At 38.5% G+C, this 18,705-nt stretch overlaps 1 protein-coding gene across 2 annotated transcripts in view; it reads right to left on the bottom strand.

Annotated features, from left to right (window-relative positions):
• Nucleotides 1-86: 86 nt before the first annotated feature.
• Nucleotides 87-18,705, bottom strand: part of LOC140587452 (plasma membrane calcium-transporting ATPase 3-like) — a 41,603-nt gene continuing 22,984 nt past the window's right edge. Inside the window, exons 12-19 of one of the 2 annotated variants that reach the window (XM_072708718.1) lie at nucleotides 16,305-16,392; nucleotides 13,553-13,659; nucleotides 7,033-7,224; nucleotides 6,547-6,760; nucleotides 6,142-6,353; nucleotides 5,828-5,935; nucleotides 4,689-4,871; nucleotides 87-1,553 (exon numbers count right to left, since the gene is read on the bottom strand). In XM_072708718.1, coding sequence (XP_072564819.1) covers nucleotides 1,281-1,553; nucleotides 4,689-4,871; nucleotides 5,828-5,935; nucleotides 6,142-6,353; nucleotides 6,547-6,760; nucleotides 7,033-7,224; nucleotides 13,553-13,659; nucleotides 16,305-16,392 — 1,377 coding nt within the window. In that variant the 3' untranslated portion in view covers nucleotides 87-1,280. The remainder of the gene's footprint in view (nucleotides 1,554-4,688; nucleotides 4,872-5,827; nucleotides 5,936-6,141; nucleotides 6,354-6,546; nucleotides 6,761-7,032; nucleotides 7,225-13,552; nucleotides 13,660-16,304; nucleotides 16,393-18,705) is intronic. The other variant, XM_072708717.1, reaches the window with a different exon arrangement.

Raw genomic sequence — 18,705 nt, 5'->3', positions numbered from 1 at the left:
TCAAAGCTAAGACACAAAACTCACATGAGTATGTGATAAAGATGTTTTCAATAAAGTAAAAAAAAAAAAACACAATCAAGAGGTGAGGTGCAGAATGTATCTGCCAGACTCCAACCAAATAGAATGGGGAGAGGAAGGACAGGGACAAAAAGGCAGAGACAGAATGATGGAATTGGCTAAACTTAACTCAGACTGTGTCAGGTGGTTGGGCTCCAACATCATTCATTCAGCAGACAAAGCATATGAAGAAGACTGGAATTCTGATGCCCCAGAGTAAATTTGAAGTTGATTAATAAATATAATATTACTCCTTTGCAGGGGTAGAAGTGTAAATTTTACTGTGAAAGCTTTGCATATATATGCCTTTTTAAAAGCATCGCATTTTTTTCTGATTTCCCATCTGTCAAAGCTATTAATGCTATTACACAGACCATTTGCATTACTGAAGGATATATGCTGAGGTATAGGGGTTCAATATACTGTGTATACATGTTCACATAACTGCACAACTTCTTTTGAAAAGGCAGGATAAGGAACAGAATGTAAAGAGAGTAAATGCCATTAATGGGAGCAGATACATGAGTGGAGGAGGGGGACTTCACTGAAATCAAGTGTGTGAAAGAGAGGTGTTTCCAGCAGCTGCCAGCTCTCCATGAAGTCTGAGACTTCAAAGTGAACATCTCTCTCAAGGCTCTGTTAGCAGGCAGAGCAGCAGCAGCCGTTTTCAGGACAAAGGGACAGGCAGCATACTGTCCAAGCAGGGGCTCTATACACAGCACAAACAAGGTCACTCGCAGTTGTAATGGCAAACACTCTAGCTTCTTTTCTTTCTGCCTTTGTTAAATGTCAGTACACTGGATTCTGCTTAATCAATGGTTTACCATGTTAAGCAAATCAGTTTGAGAAGAGGGAAAGTGTAACAAACCCACACACATAAATACATACGTAAGCACATAAAAAATGTAGGCACCCTCAGCTATTAACCCTTAAACGATACCTTTATCAAATTTGGCCCAAAAACAGCCAGAACCAACAGCAATATTTTTTAATCAATTAAGACAATAACAGTTGAGTTCAAATCAATGATGCTTTGCAAACTGAATATTGTTCAGTATATCCTTAAGATTCACATAAGGGTTAAACTATGAAGTGGGTGTTTAGCCAGCAATATTTAGAGAAGAATGCCAAGCTGGAAAAGGAAAAGTTTCTTTGCATAACAGCAGAGGAAAGGACATTTGGAGAATGGGAGAATGAGACAATAAAAAGAGGAGTGATTATTATCAGTGAGTATTGCCCATGAAGTCATTTATTACATGCAGCACTGGTTGTAGAGAGGCTGCACACTCACTGCCTGCAGCAGAAGAGGAAGCGGAGGCAGAGGTGGGCGGAGCAGCCATGGCAGAATTGGCAGACAACGAGGAAGAGGAAATCCCTACATGGGTGGGACTAGAAACAGTTTTTGCGTCGTTGTGCTGGCTGACCACTGAGGGCTGCCGGCGCAGGGCCCCCGGCACTGCAGTTTGGCCCATCTGGAATGTATAAACCACGTCCATCTGCAAAGAACAGCAAGAGTCAGAGATTGAGGGTGTAGTGTAAGAGGGAGCAACTGGTAAAGAGAGAAAGTGAGAAGAGAGAGAGAGAGAAAGTGAGCGTAAAACAGAGACAGGAGAAAGACCAAAATTCAGTGCAAGATGGAACAGACTTTGGGCAGGTTGATTGAGAAAAAAAGAGAACAGCATTAGAGAGACTCAGGGTGATTTAAAAGGCAAGACAATAAGGGAAATAGCTTTGAGAAAAAAGAGGAGAATCTGACATTAAGTGGGGAGAAAAAGTTGCTGAGATGAGGCCTTGGTTCCTATTGGCTATACCCGGTTTATTTATTTATTTCTTTTTACTGTGACTCCCCATGTATAATGCAAAACCACAGGGTGGCAAAGAGCTAAGTACTACCATGACTACTTTGTGGCCAGCTCTTGGGATTGGAGGAAAAAGTATGAATGTGATGTGTAGCTCGGTGGTTAGGGATCTGTGTTCATGACTGGAAGTTGCAAATTCAAGTCCTGTGGCCAGCAGAGAATTTATATCACTACTAATCCCTTGGGCAAGGCCTCTAACTCCTACTACTCCAGGGATTTGACTCTATATTTTAGAGAAGAGGATATGACGAAAATGGGAATGATACAGCAAAAGGACAATAAAATCAAATGGAGCTAAGACTTGAGGAAAAACCCATTAGTGGACATTAAACAGTAGGATCACAATTAGACAACGAGTGACATTTTTGTAATCTACAGAGCTGCTGCCTATCTGAATTCAAAGTTACTCTGACATGAATAGGAAAGATACGTTTTAATCATATTTAATCAGTAAAAATTGATTGCACAACAAAAAACAAGATGTTTAAACAAGAAATTCAAAGATGGTCTGCGATCAAAATTAGAGAAGTATAGGTTATGCTTTCAGTTTTCATTTCTAATCTGAAATATTTTGAAATGTCTGGCAGCCCCAAACTATTTAGAAAGGCAATCTATTTGGCAGGCATTCTGCGAGATAATGGGCCTTTCCAAGGTGACTGAAACCCTGTGACATCAGGTTGTTCAGATGAAGGCTGACACGCCATTTCTGTACAACTCAATAGACCTTGTCACACTACAAAACAGCTAAATCAATTCCTTAAAAGTGAGAACATCAAGCTTATGAAATGGCCGACCAATTTCCTGATTGGAACCCTATCAAAAAAATATCTGGAAGGTAATTGGCAACTAAGTTATGGCAAACAAACCTACTAGTTAATAAATTGTAGAAGAAACTGGGTGACGAGTGGAACAAAATCAAATCAGAGCAGCGTGAGAAATTAGTTGTGTCCTATGGATGCTGATGTGCCAAAGTCAATGAAAGCAAGACCCTTAATTTATAAAAATTGTAAACATCAAAAAAGTTGACAAAATCCATTTGTGTACTTCTGCAGTAAAATTATAACCGTACGCAAATTCTCCAAATTTCTTGTATAAACCTTTTATTTTGTGATATGGATAACTTTCACTGATTAAATATGATTAAAATACATCTGTTCATTCAGAATAACTTTGAATTTGGATAAGCAGCAATATTGTAAGACTACACAACTGTCACTTGTTCCTTAATTATGATCGCTATGGTAGGGGATGACAGACTGCAATCCACAACAACAGAATAATAAAAAAAACACAATAAATACAAAAGTAATTTTTTCATTAATTGGTAAACAAATTGGTAGCAACAGAAAAAGGAGATAATATCTGGTATTTAAGCAGATCTTGCTCGCGGGAAGCTCTTGTTGATTGAAGAACTGAAGGCACAAGTGACACTTGTTGGGAAGAGGTCACTGATGAATTCATGGCTAAGATCACGGTAAATTTAAGCCTGTGGAAATGTACTTTTTAAAATGGTCAAATGTCTAAACTTCCATAGTAGCCTAATTACAACATAAGGGATTTTTTTGTGCTTTTAGTTAATACTGTATAAAAATGAGAAATAAAAGTACACACAGGGATTGTAAACTTTTCAAAATCCTGCATAAGTGAAAAAACATGCCTGAAATTTTCTCTTATCTGTGCATTATATAGAAATATATTTCAATCTAATTATTAATAAATTAAATAACAGCATTATAATGGTTGTTTCGTCAGTTTGCTGTGACCTTACAGGTGTCTTTTACCTAGAATATGCAAATCAATTGGAATTAATAGAGCATAACATGGATCCAGCTGGGATCTGCAAAACTAAGATAAACGCTTCATAAAACCCATAAGTAGACCAAAAAATAGATCACAATATACTGATACATAAAAGAATTCTGCATGAACTGTATCCAGAATACATTAATTTCAGAAACTAAATAGTTTATTGGAACGCTAGGCTTCAAGTGAGAAACTCAGTTAAAGGTGCATTATACTTACTAAAACATTCTTAGCCATACTTAAAGTACATACCAAAGAATCATGAATAAATATAACAATAAATATTATTATATTTTTATTTATAAATATATAAATGCAGACAGCATGTTTTGAAAAAATATGTTCAGTTTATGTTATATGATTGAAACATACATTCTAAAGGGACACTCCCATAACTCTCCTTGAGAAAACAAAAAAATGGTGGTTAGATTTTTACAATCCCTGCTTGTTTCAAAACTCCAAGAACAAAGATGAGAAGTAAGAAATTCTGTGCGCAGAAATGGTTCATTCACCCAAATTTTGCCATTTGTTTTACAATACAAACAGATCCATATGTGTGGTACAGGCAACTGTATATCTCAATGCATGTGAAAATAAGCAGAAATAAGAAATTGGTCCTTGTTTTTTCTCAGATCTTTTTTACCTCCTGATACAATGTTTGTATCAGACCAAGAGTCTATTGAGGACACTATGAGGGCAAACTGTTCTACTTGTCCAAACAACTTTCTTCTTTACAGAAAATTACAATAACTAACAATGCAAAGATTTATCTGAAAAACAGATCAGCTGTCACAGAACAACCAGAATGTTCCCATGGCAGTATTTCCTAGACAATGGGACAGACAGGCTTTGGCCAGTAAAGGACAGAACACAAGCTCCAGCTAACGCCTCAGCAAGATACAAAGGAGGCATCGAAACAGTGGGGGAATTCCACAGACATGCTCGGCAAGAGCCTAAGATGGATTTTACCTGAGTCTGGATACGGTTCAGACCACGAAACCATAGAATCTGCCCGCGGCGGAGCTCCATCTCAGCATGATCGATCTCATCCACCCCCTCTGTCAGCTCCTCTTCCGGGATCTCCTCCTTGGGGATACCATGACCAGCTTCCTTCAAAAACTTCAATCGGTGCGTTGGGATGGCAGAGATGAACTGTGAAGAGAAAGGAAGATCACTGGAATCCTGAGCTTCATTCTCCTACTGCTATGTAGAAAAGAACTATGACTAACTGTAAAGTTTTTTGCACTTTTGTTACACAGTATTTTCAATAGTATGTGTATAACTTGATATCCATCTTTGGAGAAGTCCGGACATAACTTTGGGTTTTATTGGGGTTTGTTGCTGGTTTTCTGCTCTTTTGTTTCGGCTGAAAAATTACCTTCACTGATAAAAAGATGCCAAACAATCAGCTAATAACATAATCTTGGTAATCTGGAGGTATTCTCACAAAATCATTTTGAAGGTCTTATGCATTTTTGGGACAGCTGTTCTGTCCAGCTGTACATCATTTTGTCTAATAACTAATATTGACTGCTTTCACAGCTAATTACAGAGATAGAGGCTGACAGACACAGTTGACCAAGGGCAGGGCAGGGGTTGTAAGCAGACAGAGCTTATAGGTGAACAGAGCCTGCTGGCTACCATGTGAACATGTTAACACTGTACCACCCGATGCACAGAGACTTGCGCTCATTGTCAAAGTGAAGCTAAAGCTGGGCAATTTTTAGCATTTTAGATATTAACATATTACATCAATGTAAAACTTTCATTTTACAGCTCTGCAGAGGACAGCACCTGATAAGTGAACAAATTTACACTCAACAACCAATTTTTAAATGTCTGCTTTCACAAGACACACAGTGTAGGTGAGGATTAATTATAATATTGGAAATGGTGCCCTTGAGATCTAAAAATGCTACTGTTTTGAACTATAAATCATGAATCTCATACTACCATGCTATTCTCTTAAACCAGGGGTCACCAACTCCGGTCCTGGAGGGCTACTATCCAGTAGGTTTTCTATCCTACCTGGCTTCTGATGAGCCACACCTGCTCCTGGTATTTACTTGAGAACTAATGTGGCCCCTGTCTTAAACCATTGTGCTCACCTGACCCCAGAGCAACTCCCCCACACCAATGAAGATACACCACAACCACTGGTCAATTTTCAGGGCAGTGCATGAGAATGGCTTCCCTCCAAACTGCACAATGATGATCTGAAATACACAGCACAACAAGCAAGTCAGAAAAGTCAAACTTATCAAAATACAATAAAATGATAACACTGCAGATCAATGAAATGGTCATTTATTTTTTAGTGCTATATTTTAGGTTTTTTTGTCTTTGCTTTGACCCACTATTGGTCTGGATATTAAGAATAATAACATGGTACAATAAATAATATAATATAAAGGGCAGATACCTGCAGAAAAAATGTGCCTAGAACAACACTACAGAAGATTGGATTGCGATAAACACCCTCAAAGACATTCCTCTCGCCATGGATTTTACGGGCATTTATCTCATTGAACAGCTGCATCATGACAAAGACATTGAAGACAATAGTGTAATGTTCTGATGGTGGGGCATGAAGGGGAGAATTGCGTCCACTGTCAATGTCAAATAACTTCTCTCCTGTGGATGGAGAGGGATAAAAACGATTAAATGATAAGACAGAGGGCAATGTTTCCCAAGATTGAACATCCTATTAAATGTTTAAAAAAGAGCATTTTTAAACACATGCTTCCTCTGCTCCAGACAAACTTACTAAGCATGGTCAGGGAAAAAAAGCCATGTACTTTAATCATATGTCCTATGTCCTCCTTACCAGCAAAAAGCAGAGTGAAGATGATGGTCAGCTGGTAGACAGCATGGCCCAGGATATTCTTCATCATAGTCCGGGAGATGAGTGGCTTGTCACGACCATATGGCTTCCTTAGAAGTAGTGACTCTGTGGGAGGCTCTGTAGCCAGAGCCAGGGAGGCCAGGGTATCCATAATCAGGTTCACCCAGAGCATCTGCACTGCCTTCAGAGGGGAGTCCTAGACAAGACCATGTTTGAAGTAAACACTGTGCTTTAAGGCAACCGAAGCAGTTAGTTTCAAAACTGAATTGATGTTTCCTTCAAGAAGTCTCGTTGGCTTCATTACAAAATCCAAACCAGTTATAAGCCATTACAAAATCCAAGTTACTGAGCCAGTATTGATTTAGTTCTCTTGATATCAACAAAAGAAAAACAGCATAATTATCAGTTCCAAGAGAGATGCTACATTTATACCTTTGAGAATCAGAATTGTGTGCAAAGGAGCAGTACCTGGGTGATGCAGGCACCAGTGAAGGCTACAATGACTGCAACCACATTGACTGTAAGCTGAAACTGAAGGAACTTCGAGATACTGTCGTAGACATTGCGGCCCCACATGACTGCCTTGACGATGCTAGTAAAGTTGTCATCTGTCAGGATGATGTCTGAGGCCTCTTTTGCCACATCTGTACCAGCAATGCCCTGGAGGCAAATTTGTAATGACAATAATTTGTCATTGTAGCATTGAGCACAACACTGGTGATTCACTTATATACTTTAACATCCACTCTTGCAGATAGTAAGGAGCAGTAGGTTGTGTAATGATTAAAAAATAAGCCTTGTAATCAAATCAATCTCAGTTTCAAGTTCCCGTAGTGGTGTTACTGTTGACAAAAATATTTTATATGCATACATTTTTCAAAGATAAAATAACTTTACTTCGATAAAAGGGTTTGCTATGTAACTAAACAGAAATCCCCTTATACATAATGTAAATATTCATACCTTTTGTAAATAGTCATACTTTTGCAAGCAACAAACTGAATTTTGTAGAGCTCCTTTATCAAAAATTTCTCACATTTGGATTTATTTGAACCATTGGATATGCGGAAATCATGCAATACCCTTGAATTCCTTGCAATATAAATACTACTAATAATATTATTACCTGGGTACTCATCTACATTGTATTAAGGAACTATTTGATGTTTGGTGAAAATTGTTTTACCTCTGCATCCAAATAGAATTTCATGGAACTTTCATGGAATTTTACAAATTAGTCCTTGGTGTTTGATATACAACCTGAACAAAAATATTTAGATTTGACTTCTCCCTACTGTCATCACATAATATTCAGTATTAAATTCACTCATTGCTACCATGAAAGTTAATTTTGTTCTTATTTTTTTTTAGATTTTTTTAATCATTTGAGCAGCCTGTTATGACTACACCTCAAATATTCAATTTACTCAGTATAACTTATTTATATTATAATTATATAACTACTTCTTAGTTTATGCATTTCACTGTTTTGTTCTATTTTCTTGTCATTCCTTGTTTGTCTTATCTCTGCTTTGCTATTTAGTTAAAGTTGTTGTTTTATTACTTGGTCATATAATACAATAAAAAAATATTTATTGTAAGGGAATTTGTTGAGAATTACACTAACTGCACTACTAAACTGAGTCTATTCCATCTTACACAGGGAGCCCCCCACATAAACACTAATATGCTGTATATAGCATTAACATTAAGCACCAACTAATTGTGTTACTGTCAATGATTTTATTTGTTAAATACACATATTATTTATGTAATGGGAGAGCCCAGTGTCCTTTCTTTACACACCTTTACACTGTGCACCCTGCTGAGTTTTTTCCTACACTGTAACTCAATCCAATGCACACGGACATGCTGACTGATAGTGATTGAGCTGTAGGGTCCCCTACTAGCTAGGCAGAAGCTCAGTGAGCATGTGTTTCACACCGTTTGGTGAATGGACAGACTCAACAGCTCCCTGCAAAGAGCAGCAGGCTCTCAGTTCAGTGAAGTGGAAGGAATCAAATGTCAGAGATCCAGTAAAACTGTGGAACCACCTGGTAACCATAAATACCCAAAAATGTAATTTAATAACGACACAGGATTTTAAGATACCAATCTTACTTTAAAAAGTCCGTGTTGTTACTAGTTTTTGTCAAAAAACAACTTAACATGTTAACATGTTAGTCAGATTTTTAAAAGTTATTCAGTTTATGCGTATGACACTGTGCAATAATAGTTAGAATTCAGTATTATTGTGCTGATGTGTATAAATAACTACTTAAGAAAAATTTACTTCCCATATTGACTACATTACTTTGTCATTTACACAAGTGAAAAAATTGATTGACTAACTGATAATTTAATATGCAACTATACGCAAACCGTCAGAAGTGATTCCAGGTTTAATATGAGCAGCCGTAGCATTAATGAAATGGAGTGTCATATAGGGTCTCACAATCCCATATAAGATAAGAACATAAGAAATTTACAAACGAAAGGAGGCCATTTGGCCCATCAAGCTTGTTTGGGGAGAACTTAACTAATAACTTAGAATTAAAATCTTATCTAGCTCTGATTTAAAGGAACTCAGGGTTTTAGCTTGCACTAGCAGGAAGACTATTCCATACTCTAACTACATGCTGTGTAAAGAAGTGTTTTCTGAAATTCAGTTTAAAATGTTCTCCTGCTAATTTCCACGTATGGCCATGAGTTCTAGTATTTATACTAATATTGAAGTAGCCATTTGACTGAACAGCATCGAGACCTGTTAGAACCTTATATACCTGTATCATGCCCCCCCTTAATTTCCTTTGCATGAGGCTGAACAGATTCAGCTCAGCTAACCTCTCCTCATTCCTCTAAGACCAAGAGTCATTCTTGTATCCCTACATTGAACCTTTTCCAAGGCAGCAATGTCCTTTTTAAGGTATGGTGACCAAACCTGCACACAATATTCTAGGTGGGGTCTTACTAAAGAATTGTATAATCGAAGCATCACCTCCCTTGACTTAAACTCCACACACCTAGAGATGCAACCCAACATCTTATTGGCCTTTTTAATTGCTTTCCCACACTGGCGCGAGTGGGACATGGAAGCATCAACATACACACACTGAGGTCTTTCTCATAATCAGCTACCTTTATTTCAATGGAACCCATAAAATATCAGTACATTAAATTTCTGTTCCCTGTATGGATTACCTTACATTTATCTGTGTTAAATTTCATCCACCAGGTATCAGCCCAGTTGCTAATTAAATCAAGATCCCGTTGTAGCCTCAGTACTGCTAGTTTAGTATCTGCTTCACCACCCACCTTGGTGTCGTCTGCAAATTTAAGCAGTTTACTGTATGTATTGGTGTCAATATCATTAATGTAATTTAGGAACAATAGTGGTCCTAAAATTGAACCCTGCGGTACCCCACTATGAACGGAGGCCCACTGTGACATTGTGCCTCTAATAACTACCCTTATCACACACCAGTAGATAAGGATTTCTGAAATAGTAATGTTAAAGGTTGGCTAATAATATCCCTCATCTCTTTTAAAACTATAGGTAAGATGCCATCAGGGCCCTGCGATTTATTTATTTTGAGCTTAGCTAGGCTTTGTATCACATCAGCCTCAGTTATACATATATTGGTCATAGAGAACGCTGTACTTGTACTAAATGGTGGCAAGTTACTTGTGTTCTCTACTGTGAACACCTGTGTAAAATAATCATTAAACTCATTTACTATATCAATTTCATTTTCAATTATAATACCCTAACTATCCTGCAGATTGGTGATTTCAGCCTTTAGAGCTCATTTGGAATTAAAATATTGGAAGAAACTTTTAATGTTATCCTTAGCCTCCAATGCAATCTGCCTTTCTACATTCCTCTTGGCGAGTCTAATGTTATTTTTTAACTGAACCAGTAGACTTGGATAGTCCTGCTTTATTTTGAAATTGCTAGTTAATTTCCATTTGTGGAAGAGAGCCCTTTTCCTCCTGACTTTATTCTTAATTTCCATAGTAAACCACCTTGGGTGCAGTTTCCTAGATTTAGTTTTGCTGGAAACCGGTATGGAGTCCTCTTGCACTTGCAACAATGTGCTTTTGAAAAATTCCCATGCCTCTTCAACTGTTTTGCTATTTAACTCTGTCCAGTTTACAGTTTCTAATTTCCGTCTCATACCATTAAAGTTAGCCTTCCTAACATTGTATACTTTTAATTTCGACTTTGCTCTTCGGACACTAAAATTAACCTCGAATTTAACCATGTTATGATCACTACCGTACAATGGGTCTAAAACCTCTAATTTTCCAATCCTATCCTGGTTGTTAGAGAAAACAAGATCAAGAAGGGCTTCTCCCCTGGTAGGAGTATTAACAAACTGAGTAAAAAAACAATCCTGTACTAATTCCACCATCTCAAGTTCATTTACAGAAGAGCCAGAGACTATGTCCCACTGTATCCCAGGTAAATTAAAATCACCCATAACCACCACATCATTTTTATTACTCATAATCCTGATATTGTCATATAACATTCTGCTTTCCTCTGCAGCTACATCAGGTGCTCTAAAACAAACACCGACAATTAGGCCATTTGAGTTTTTAGCATCTAGTTTTACCCATACAGCTTCTGTACTTTTATTTATTATAAGTGAGCTCCCTTGCCTGCATGTTTTCTTTTATGTATACTGCAACACCACCTCCCTTCTTGCCTATCTGGTCTCTACGGAACAATGTGTAACCATCATATTATATTCCTCACCATCATTGTCACTGATCCATGTTTCTGTTATTCCTATAATGTCATGAGAGTCTGGAGAAATTAAAGCCTCTAAATCATGAATTTTGTTTCTAATACTCCTAGCCTTTAAGTATAGACTGCAAAGGGTAGGTCTTTTACAGTGCCTACTTTTAATATTAATTGGGGCTTTCTGTCTCTCCCCACCTATATTCATAACTACCTCTCCCCAATACACTGGTTCCCCTCTGGTTCAGATGCAACCCATCTAGCTTGAACAGGTCCCACCTGTTCCAGACGGTATTCCAGTGCCCCATAAACCTAAACCCCTCTTTCCTACACCACCATTTTACCCACACATTTAATCCCCTTATCTCAGCTAAATTAACCTGACTCGCACGTGGCATGGGAAGTATTCCAGAGAATACCATCGTGGACGTTCTACTTCTAAGCTTATCCGAAACTTCTATAAATTTATCCTGCAGAACAGCCCTCCTGCCCTTGCCTATGTCATTGGTGCCAACATGCACCACGACCACTGGATCCACCCCGGCTGGGGCCAAAAGCCTGTCCACTCGATTTGGAAGGTCCCCTACCTGGGTACCAGGCAGGCAAGACCCCATATGTGACCCTCTATCACGGGTGCATACATAACTGTCTACACCTCTTATAACTGAATCCCCTACTATCACAACTTCTCTCTTCCTGGGGGGAGGGGGCTCCTCAGTGCCCAAGGACCCTCCTGCCTCCCCAGTCTCTTCCGGCTCTAAAGCTGGAAGCACCTGAAAGCGGTTAGACATGGTCACTTCAGGTGATGCCACCTCTGTGAACTGTGTACGCCCTTTTCTACGTCTATGACCTACGTTCACCCAGCTCTCTCGTCCCCACTTGTGACGTACACCGTCTCCCTAAAAGGCGTATTAACTCTCTCCTCTATCTCCTAGTTGTGTTGGATGAGAGCCAGTTGCTCCTCAAGGTCACGAACCTTGACCATGAGTGAGTCCACTAACTTACACTGCTCGCAGATGAAGTCCGACTGGACGCAAACATCCAGAAGGGCAAACATCTTACAAACACAACACTGAGCTGGCCCCATAATTACCTAACCCACTATGACCCCATCTTTTACTCCCAGCCCAGTATATTTATTTTTAACTATTTAACTTTTACTTTATTACATTAACTATACGTTAATTAAATTAAGTGCCAAGTACAACAAAACACTAAATTAAGACTTGCGTTAAAGCGGAACTTTTTAAAGTATCCGAAAGGGTCAGAGATAACAACCTTAGAAATTAAACTTCTAAAATAACCAAATTAACAATTACTTACCCGAGAATAACTTCCTACTGAATCATGTTTAACTAAAATAAAGCAAAGTTGCTCTTCAGAGGCCAAAAAACCACAAAAAACCCTCTCAAAGCAGGCTACTGCTGGAGCAGGGAAAAAAGTGGATAATGTCCTCCCGGCCCCAACTGGTGACCGAACAAATTTCAGGAGCTACTGTCCTTTTCCGAGTTAATGTTACCGATATTAGATATTACCTCCGTGGTGTTTGTTACGAAGGTACGCGCACAGAAACACCGCTCACGCGACACCCTTCAGCTGTCAGTAACACTCAGCTATTTATTAACAAAGACAGACAAGCACTCACGCCAACCGAAAAAAAAATGTAACAACCACCACCCACGTAACCATACTGGCACACAAGCACTCAAATATACTTCCAAATAATTCCAATCAACCGCTTTAACAGGCGCACAACACAACAAGTGCACCCCGCATCTACACCACTCCCTCACAGTGCAGCAATCCCAGCAACCTCTACAGCAATCCCGGCAGCCACAAAGCTGTTTACTTTATTAAATGTTAAACTCATGTTAATATGTTTTCAGATGAGCAGCTTCTTCTCAAAGGACTTTGAGATAAGTGAGAATATAAGGTGATATCTAGTCAAAAGACACATCTTTCAATTTCATTCAAAAATTTTGTAACTACAATACACATCAGCACAATAATACTGAATTCTAACTATTATTGCACAGTGTCGTATGCATAAATTGAATAACTTTTAAAAATCTGGTTAACATGTTAAGTTCTTTTTTGATAAAAACCAGTGACAACGCGGACTTTTTAAAGTAACAAATCATTCAATAATGTTAAGGGAGTTATCAATGTTGTGATTTATTTAATTGAATGCATACTATTGTTTATAATATACATATGAAAAGGGGGAAAACATTAAATTACCATTGCAAATCCAACATCAGCTTTTTTGAGGGCAGGGCCATCATTGGTTCCATCTCCTGTCACTGCCACTACTTGCCGTGTGTCCCCAACTGTACTGTCAATGATGCCTGAAAAACACAAACCAGGACTGAATTACCCAAAGCAGGATGCCACGTTAAACTCAAAACGCCAGTCAGTGAAGAAACAAAGAGCGTACACCGCCTTCCAAATTATTATGCAAATGATATTTTTCTCTGATTTTCTTAGTCATCAACCATTAGACTATAATTCAAATGTTACTGAACAAACCTCCCAATGATAACAGTATGTTTTTCAAAAATAATAAACTTAAAATGCACTGTTCCAAATTATTATGCACAACAGAGTTTCAAAACATTTTAAAGGTTGTATAGAACTGAAAATGGTCACTTGTTGAATTTGCAGCATTAAAAGGTCATATTTCCTGAAATCAAAAGCTATTTCAATCAAAAACATCTTAACAGGTCAAGTTACATTTTAACATAGGACCCCTTATTTTATAGCAGCTTCACAATTCTTGCATCCATTGAACTTGTGAGTTTTTGGAGAGTTTCTGCTTGAATTTATTTGCAGGACGTGAGAATAGCCTCCCAGAGCTGCTGTTTGGATGTGAACTGCCTCCCACCCTCATAGATCTTTTGCTTGAGAATGCTCCAAAGGTTCTCCATAGGATTGATGTCAGGGGAGGTTGGGGGCTACACCATGAGTTTCTCTCCTTTTATGCTCATAGCAGCCAATGATGCAGAGATATTCCTTGCAGCCTGAGATGGTGCATTGTCATGCATGAAGATATGGAAAGCACAGTTCTTTTTGTACCATGGAAGAAAATAGTCAGTCAGAAACTCCACATGCTCTTCAGAGGTCATTTTCACACCTCCAGGGACCCTAAAGGGGCCGACCAAGCTTTCTCCCCATGATTCTGGCTCAAAATCCTCCTTGCTGACGTCACAGCCTTGTTGGGACATGGTGGCCGTTCACCAACCATCCATCATTCCATCCATCTGGACCATCCAGGGTTGCATGGCACTCATCAGTGAACAAGACTGTTTGAAAATTAGTCTACATGTAGTTCTAGGCCCATTGCAGCTGTTTCTGCTGGAGATCATTGGTTAGGGGTGGCTGAATAGAAGGTTTATGCATAACTGCAAGCCTCTGGAGGATCCTACACCTTGACGTTCGCGGGATTCCAGAGGCACCAGAAGCTTCAAATATCTGTTTGCTGCTTTGTAATGGCATTTTAGCAGCTGTTCTCTTAATCCAATGTATTTGTCTGGCAGAAACCTTCCTCGTTGTGCCTTTATCTGCACGAACCCGTGTGCTCTGACTCAGCCACAAATCTCTTAACTGTACGATGATCATGCTAAAGTTTTCGTGAAATATCTAAGGTTTACATTCCTTGTCCAAAGCATTCAACTATTTCATGCCTTTCAGCAGCAGAGATCCTTTTTCTTTCCCATATTGCTTAAAAATGGTGGTCTGCTTAATAATGTGGAATGTCCTTCTTCAGTAGTTTTTCCTTTAATTGGGCTCACCTGGCAAACTAACTATCACAGGTGTCCAAGATTGATTTCAGTGATCCAAAGAGTCCTGAGACAAAATACCATCCCCATGAGTTTAATTGAAAAACAAAATACAGTGGTACCTCGGTTCTTGAACTCACTAGAACTCGAATTTCTTGAAAGTCGAACAAACCAGTTTGACCTAGAACTCGATCTGAATATCAGAAGTTGAACCGTGAACGATGACCTAATATAAATTGTACATGCCAGGAAATGAGTCATACTACAATGCAATTCTTACTTGAACGCCTTCTTCACAGACTGGACGATTAACCAAATAAAGCAGTGCAACATTACAGTAACTAACAATAAATAAACCACTAACTTGCATGTACTATTAGAGCATTTATGTCATTTATTTGAACTTTATTTTACCAGGTAAATTAACTGAAAACCAGTTACACCTAAATTACATTTAGGTGTAACTTGGGTGCCCGGGAACCAATTAATTGGTTTTCCATTATTTCTTATGGGAAAAATTCGATCAGAACTCAAACTTTTTAGGATTCGATCCGGAGTCCGGAACGGATTAAGTTCGAGAATCGAGGTACCATTGTATTTAATCTTTTTGACACTTAAATACAATTTGCATAATAATTTGAAATGTGGTGTACTTATGTGTTATGTGCCACAGAAGTGTCAAAGAAGTCAGCACATAGCAGGTTTACATAACCTATGCAAGTCTCAGCCAGAAGGAGATTCTTATACTGCTGTTTCGTAACTCCTTGAACAACATACAAGTTAGATATTCATAGCCAGCACCCGTACATATACCTCTCTCTCTCCCATAATATGAGATTAAAAAACTGATGGCTTTGAAGAAGTCTGAAAGCCCCTGGGTTCACCATGAGTAAATACACTGACACATAAAAGGGATGACAAATTTCACAGATGAAGGAAAAGGATTCCTGTCTGAAAGGAGGGCATAGCTAAGACTGAAGTCATCTCCACACCCAGATGAATTAATCTGGGGAAAAAAAAGTACTGCATGCCATCAGTTGTATATGAGTAAGCTCAAATGAATCCCACTATATATTATTTTTTTATAAAACCTTTCCCAATGTGAATTGATCCAGTCAAGTCTTAGATGACTTTCTGTAAACCGAAAGACAAACCCTGGTTCTCAACTCATTAAAGGCATTTATTTGCCTATAAAATTCTGGGCCATGCTTTACCTTTCACTAGTGTATGCTTGTCCGTGGGGGATGAGCGTGCCAAGACCCGCAACTTGGGCCATACCTTGTCCAGACGCTCCTGCTCCACCTAAACAAGGAGAAAGGGGAAAATTAAGTCCATTTTACAATTCAATGTCGCTTATCTACCAGAGATTAACACTTTAATATGCTGTATATAAATTGCTGTATATTTAATATGCTGTATATATACAGTGGTACCTCGGTTCTCGAACTTAATCCGTTCCGGACTCCGGATCGAATCCTAAAAAGTTCAAGTCCTGATCGAATTTTTCCCATAAGAAATAATGGAAAACCAATTAATTGGTTCCCGGCCCCCCAAAATTACACCTAAATATGTTGTTTTTTTTTTTTTAAAGCATTTAAACACAAAATGAACAGGATAAGACAAAAGCAGCATTTTTTTCTTAATGGCTTCCAAAACGATAAAGATCTTATCCCAACATTACCCCTGTCCTGCCCCGATCGTCCGCTCCTTCCGTGTGCCACGCCCCCTCGTTAACCTCGTGTGGGATCCCCATGTGATCAACTGTTTCTGGTTGTTTTCATTAGTCCTCTGTATTAAGTCCGCGTTTCAGTTTGCTTCGCCAGTCCGCTCATTGGGTGCATTCGACTTTCTTACAGCGCTGGCTTAAAGCAACGCATTCTGATCCTAACCGTAATGCAATGCATTACGGTTAGATGCATTGCGACCTCTCACCCGGCTGCACAAACTGGAACCGCCTCCGTGACGACACACCTTTGCCCTTATTGGCTGAATAGTTTAGTTACATGCATGACGTTTGTATCCCAGGCAGTTCCGATGCGTAATCTGCTATTTCTCCTGAATATTACGTAAAGCCGTGAGAACTGGTTTTCAGTTAATTTACCAGGTAAAATAAAGTTTAAATTAATGACATAAATGCTTTAATAGTACACGTAAGTTAGTGGTTTATTTATTGTTAGTTACTGTAATGTTGTGCTGCTTTATTTGGTTAATCGTCCAGTCTGTGAAGAAGGCATTCAAGTAAGAATTGCATTGTAGTTAGGGCTGAACGATTTGGGGAAAATATCGAATTGCGATTTTTCTGACAGACATTGCGATTACGATTTGATTTGCGATATAATTTTTTATGTCAAGCTTCAGTTGAATATTCAGTGTGTAGTAAATTTAAAACATATGATGCAGCATTACCACGAGATACCATCAAAATATTAACTGGTCTATATTCTAATGCAAGGATGAGAATTTAAAGATGTGGTGTGTTAAGTTAAATAATGTAATAATGAACAAATGCAGCTATGCAGGTAATGCTGATTACCCCCTTAATAACACTAGAACCGTCTTTCCCATGCCAGTGAACAAGCAAGAACTTCTACGGTGTATGCAGCCGTTTTGTTTGCGCTAATGTGTTATTAGCAGAGATGGGAAGTAACGAAGTATAAATACTTTGTTACTGTACTTAAGTAGAATTTTCAGGTATCTATACTTTACTTCACTATTAATTTTTGTGTCAACTTTCGACTTTTACTTCGTACATTTTAGCACGAGTATCTGTACTTTCTACTCCCTAGATTTTTACTCTTGCATTTAAATGGTGTTTGTTCATAATCATAGACAGTAAATGTCATATTTATTATGCCATTTTGCAACGCATTTTACCTATTCCGTATCAATAATACGCGCCACGCAGACAACGTGACTGATTGGTTTATGCTTAGAAACGTATATAAACACATACAGAAAAGACAATCCTATTGGTGCATTTGCGCACAAGACGATGAACGTAAAGCGGGTAAGAGAAAAAAATTTAAACCAGGCGGCAACTCGGTGGGAAATCATATCATTCGCGACAGTGGCACCAAGAAGCGAAGTTCAGCGAAATGACTGATAAAACTGGCATTCAAGAATTCGCCTTCCAATTTGAAAAAACATGTGGAGGTAAGAAATGCTTCTTGTCATGGATAGTTAATTCTTTGTTTTTAGTAATAATGGCTCGGCTACGTTTGCAATGCTGTACTCGGCTAGCAGCGACACGGTGTGTCTTGGTTTACTCATTTAGGTTAGCTAGCTATCAGTTTGAAAATAAGCTCATAATCACTTCATTACCATAACCTAATATTATTTAGCATACTCTGTTGCGTGTATAGCCAGATATTATTCAAAGGAAATTGTTATTTCATGTAGTCCTAATGTGTGTGTGTCTGCTTTTGGCCTCCAGAGAAAACACAAAAATCAATTGGAGAGGTACACAAACCTCACTTCCAAAAGGCTCACAGCGCCAGATGAAGGCCCAGCCTCCAAACAACCAAAACTAAGTACTATGTATGTATGTATACAAAGTTATACATGAGGTTTTGGCAGTTGTGTAGTTACTTCTCTGTTTTTTGAAGGGACTCAGTA

The sequence above is a fragment of the Paramormyrops kingsleyae genome, unplaced genomic scaffold, assembly GCF_048594095.1.
Source record: "Paramormyrops kingsleyae isolate MSU_618 unplaced genomic scaffold, PKINGS_0.4 ups245, whole genome shotgun sequence".
NCBI lineage: Eukaryota > Metazoa > Chordata > Actinopteri > Osteoglossiformes > Mormyridae > Paramormyrops > Paramormyrops kingsleyae.
Note: the sequence above shows the minus strand (reverse complement) of the source record. Positions and strands in the feature narration are given on the sequence as shown.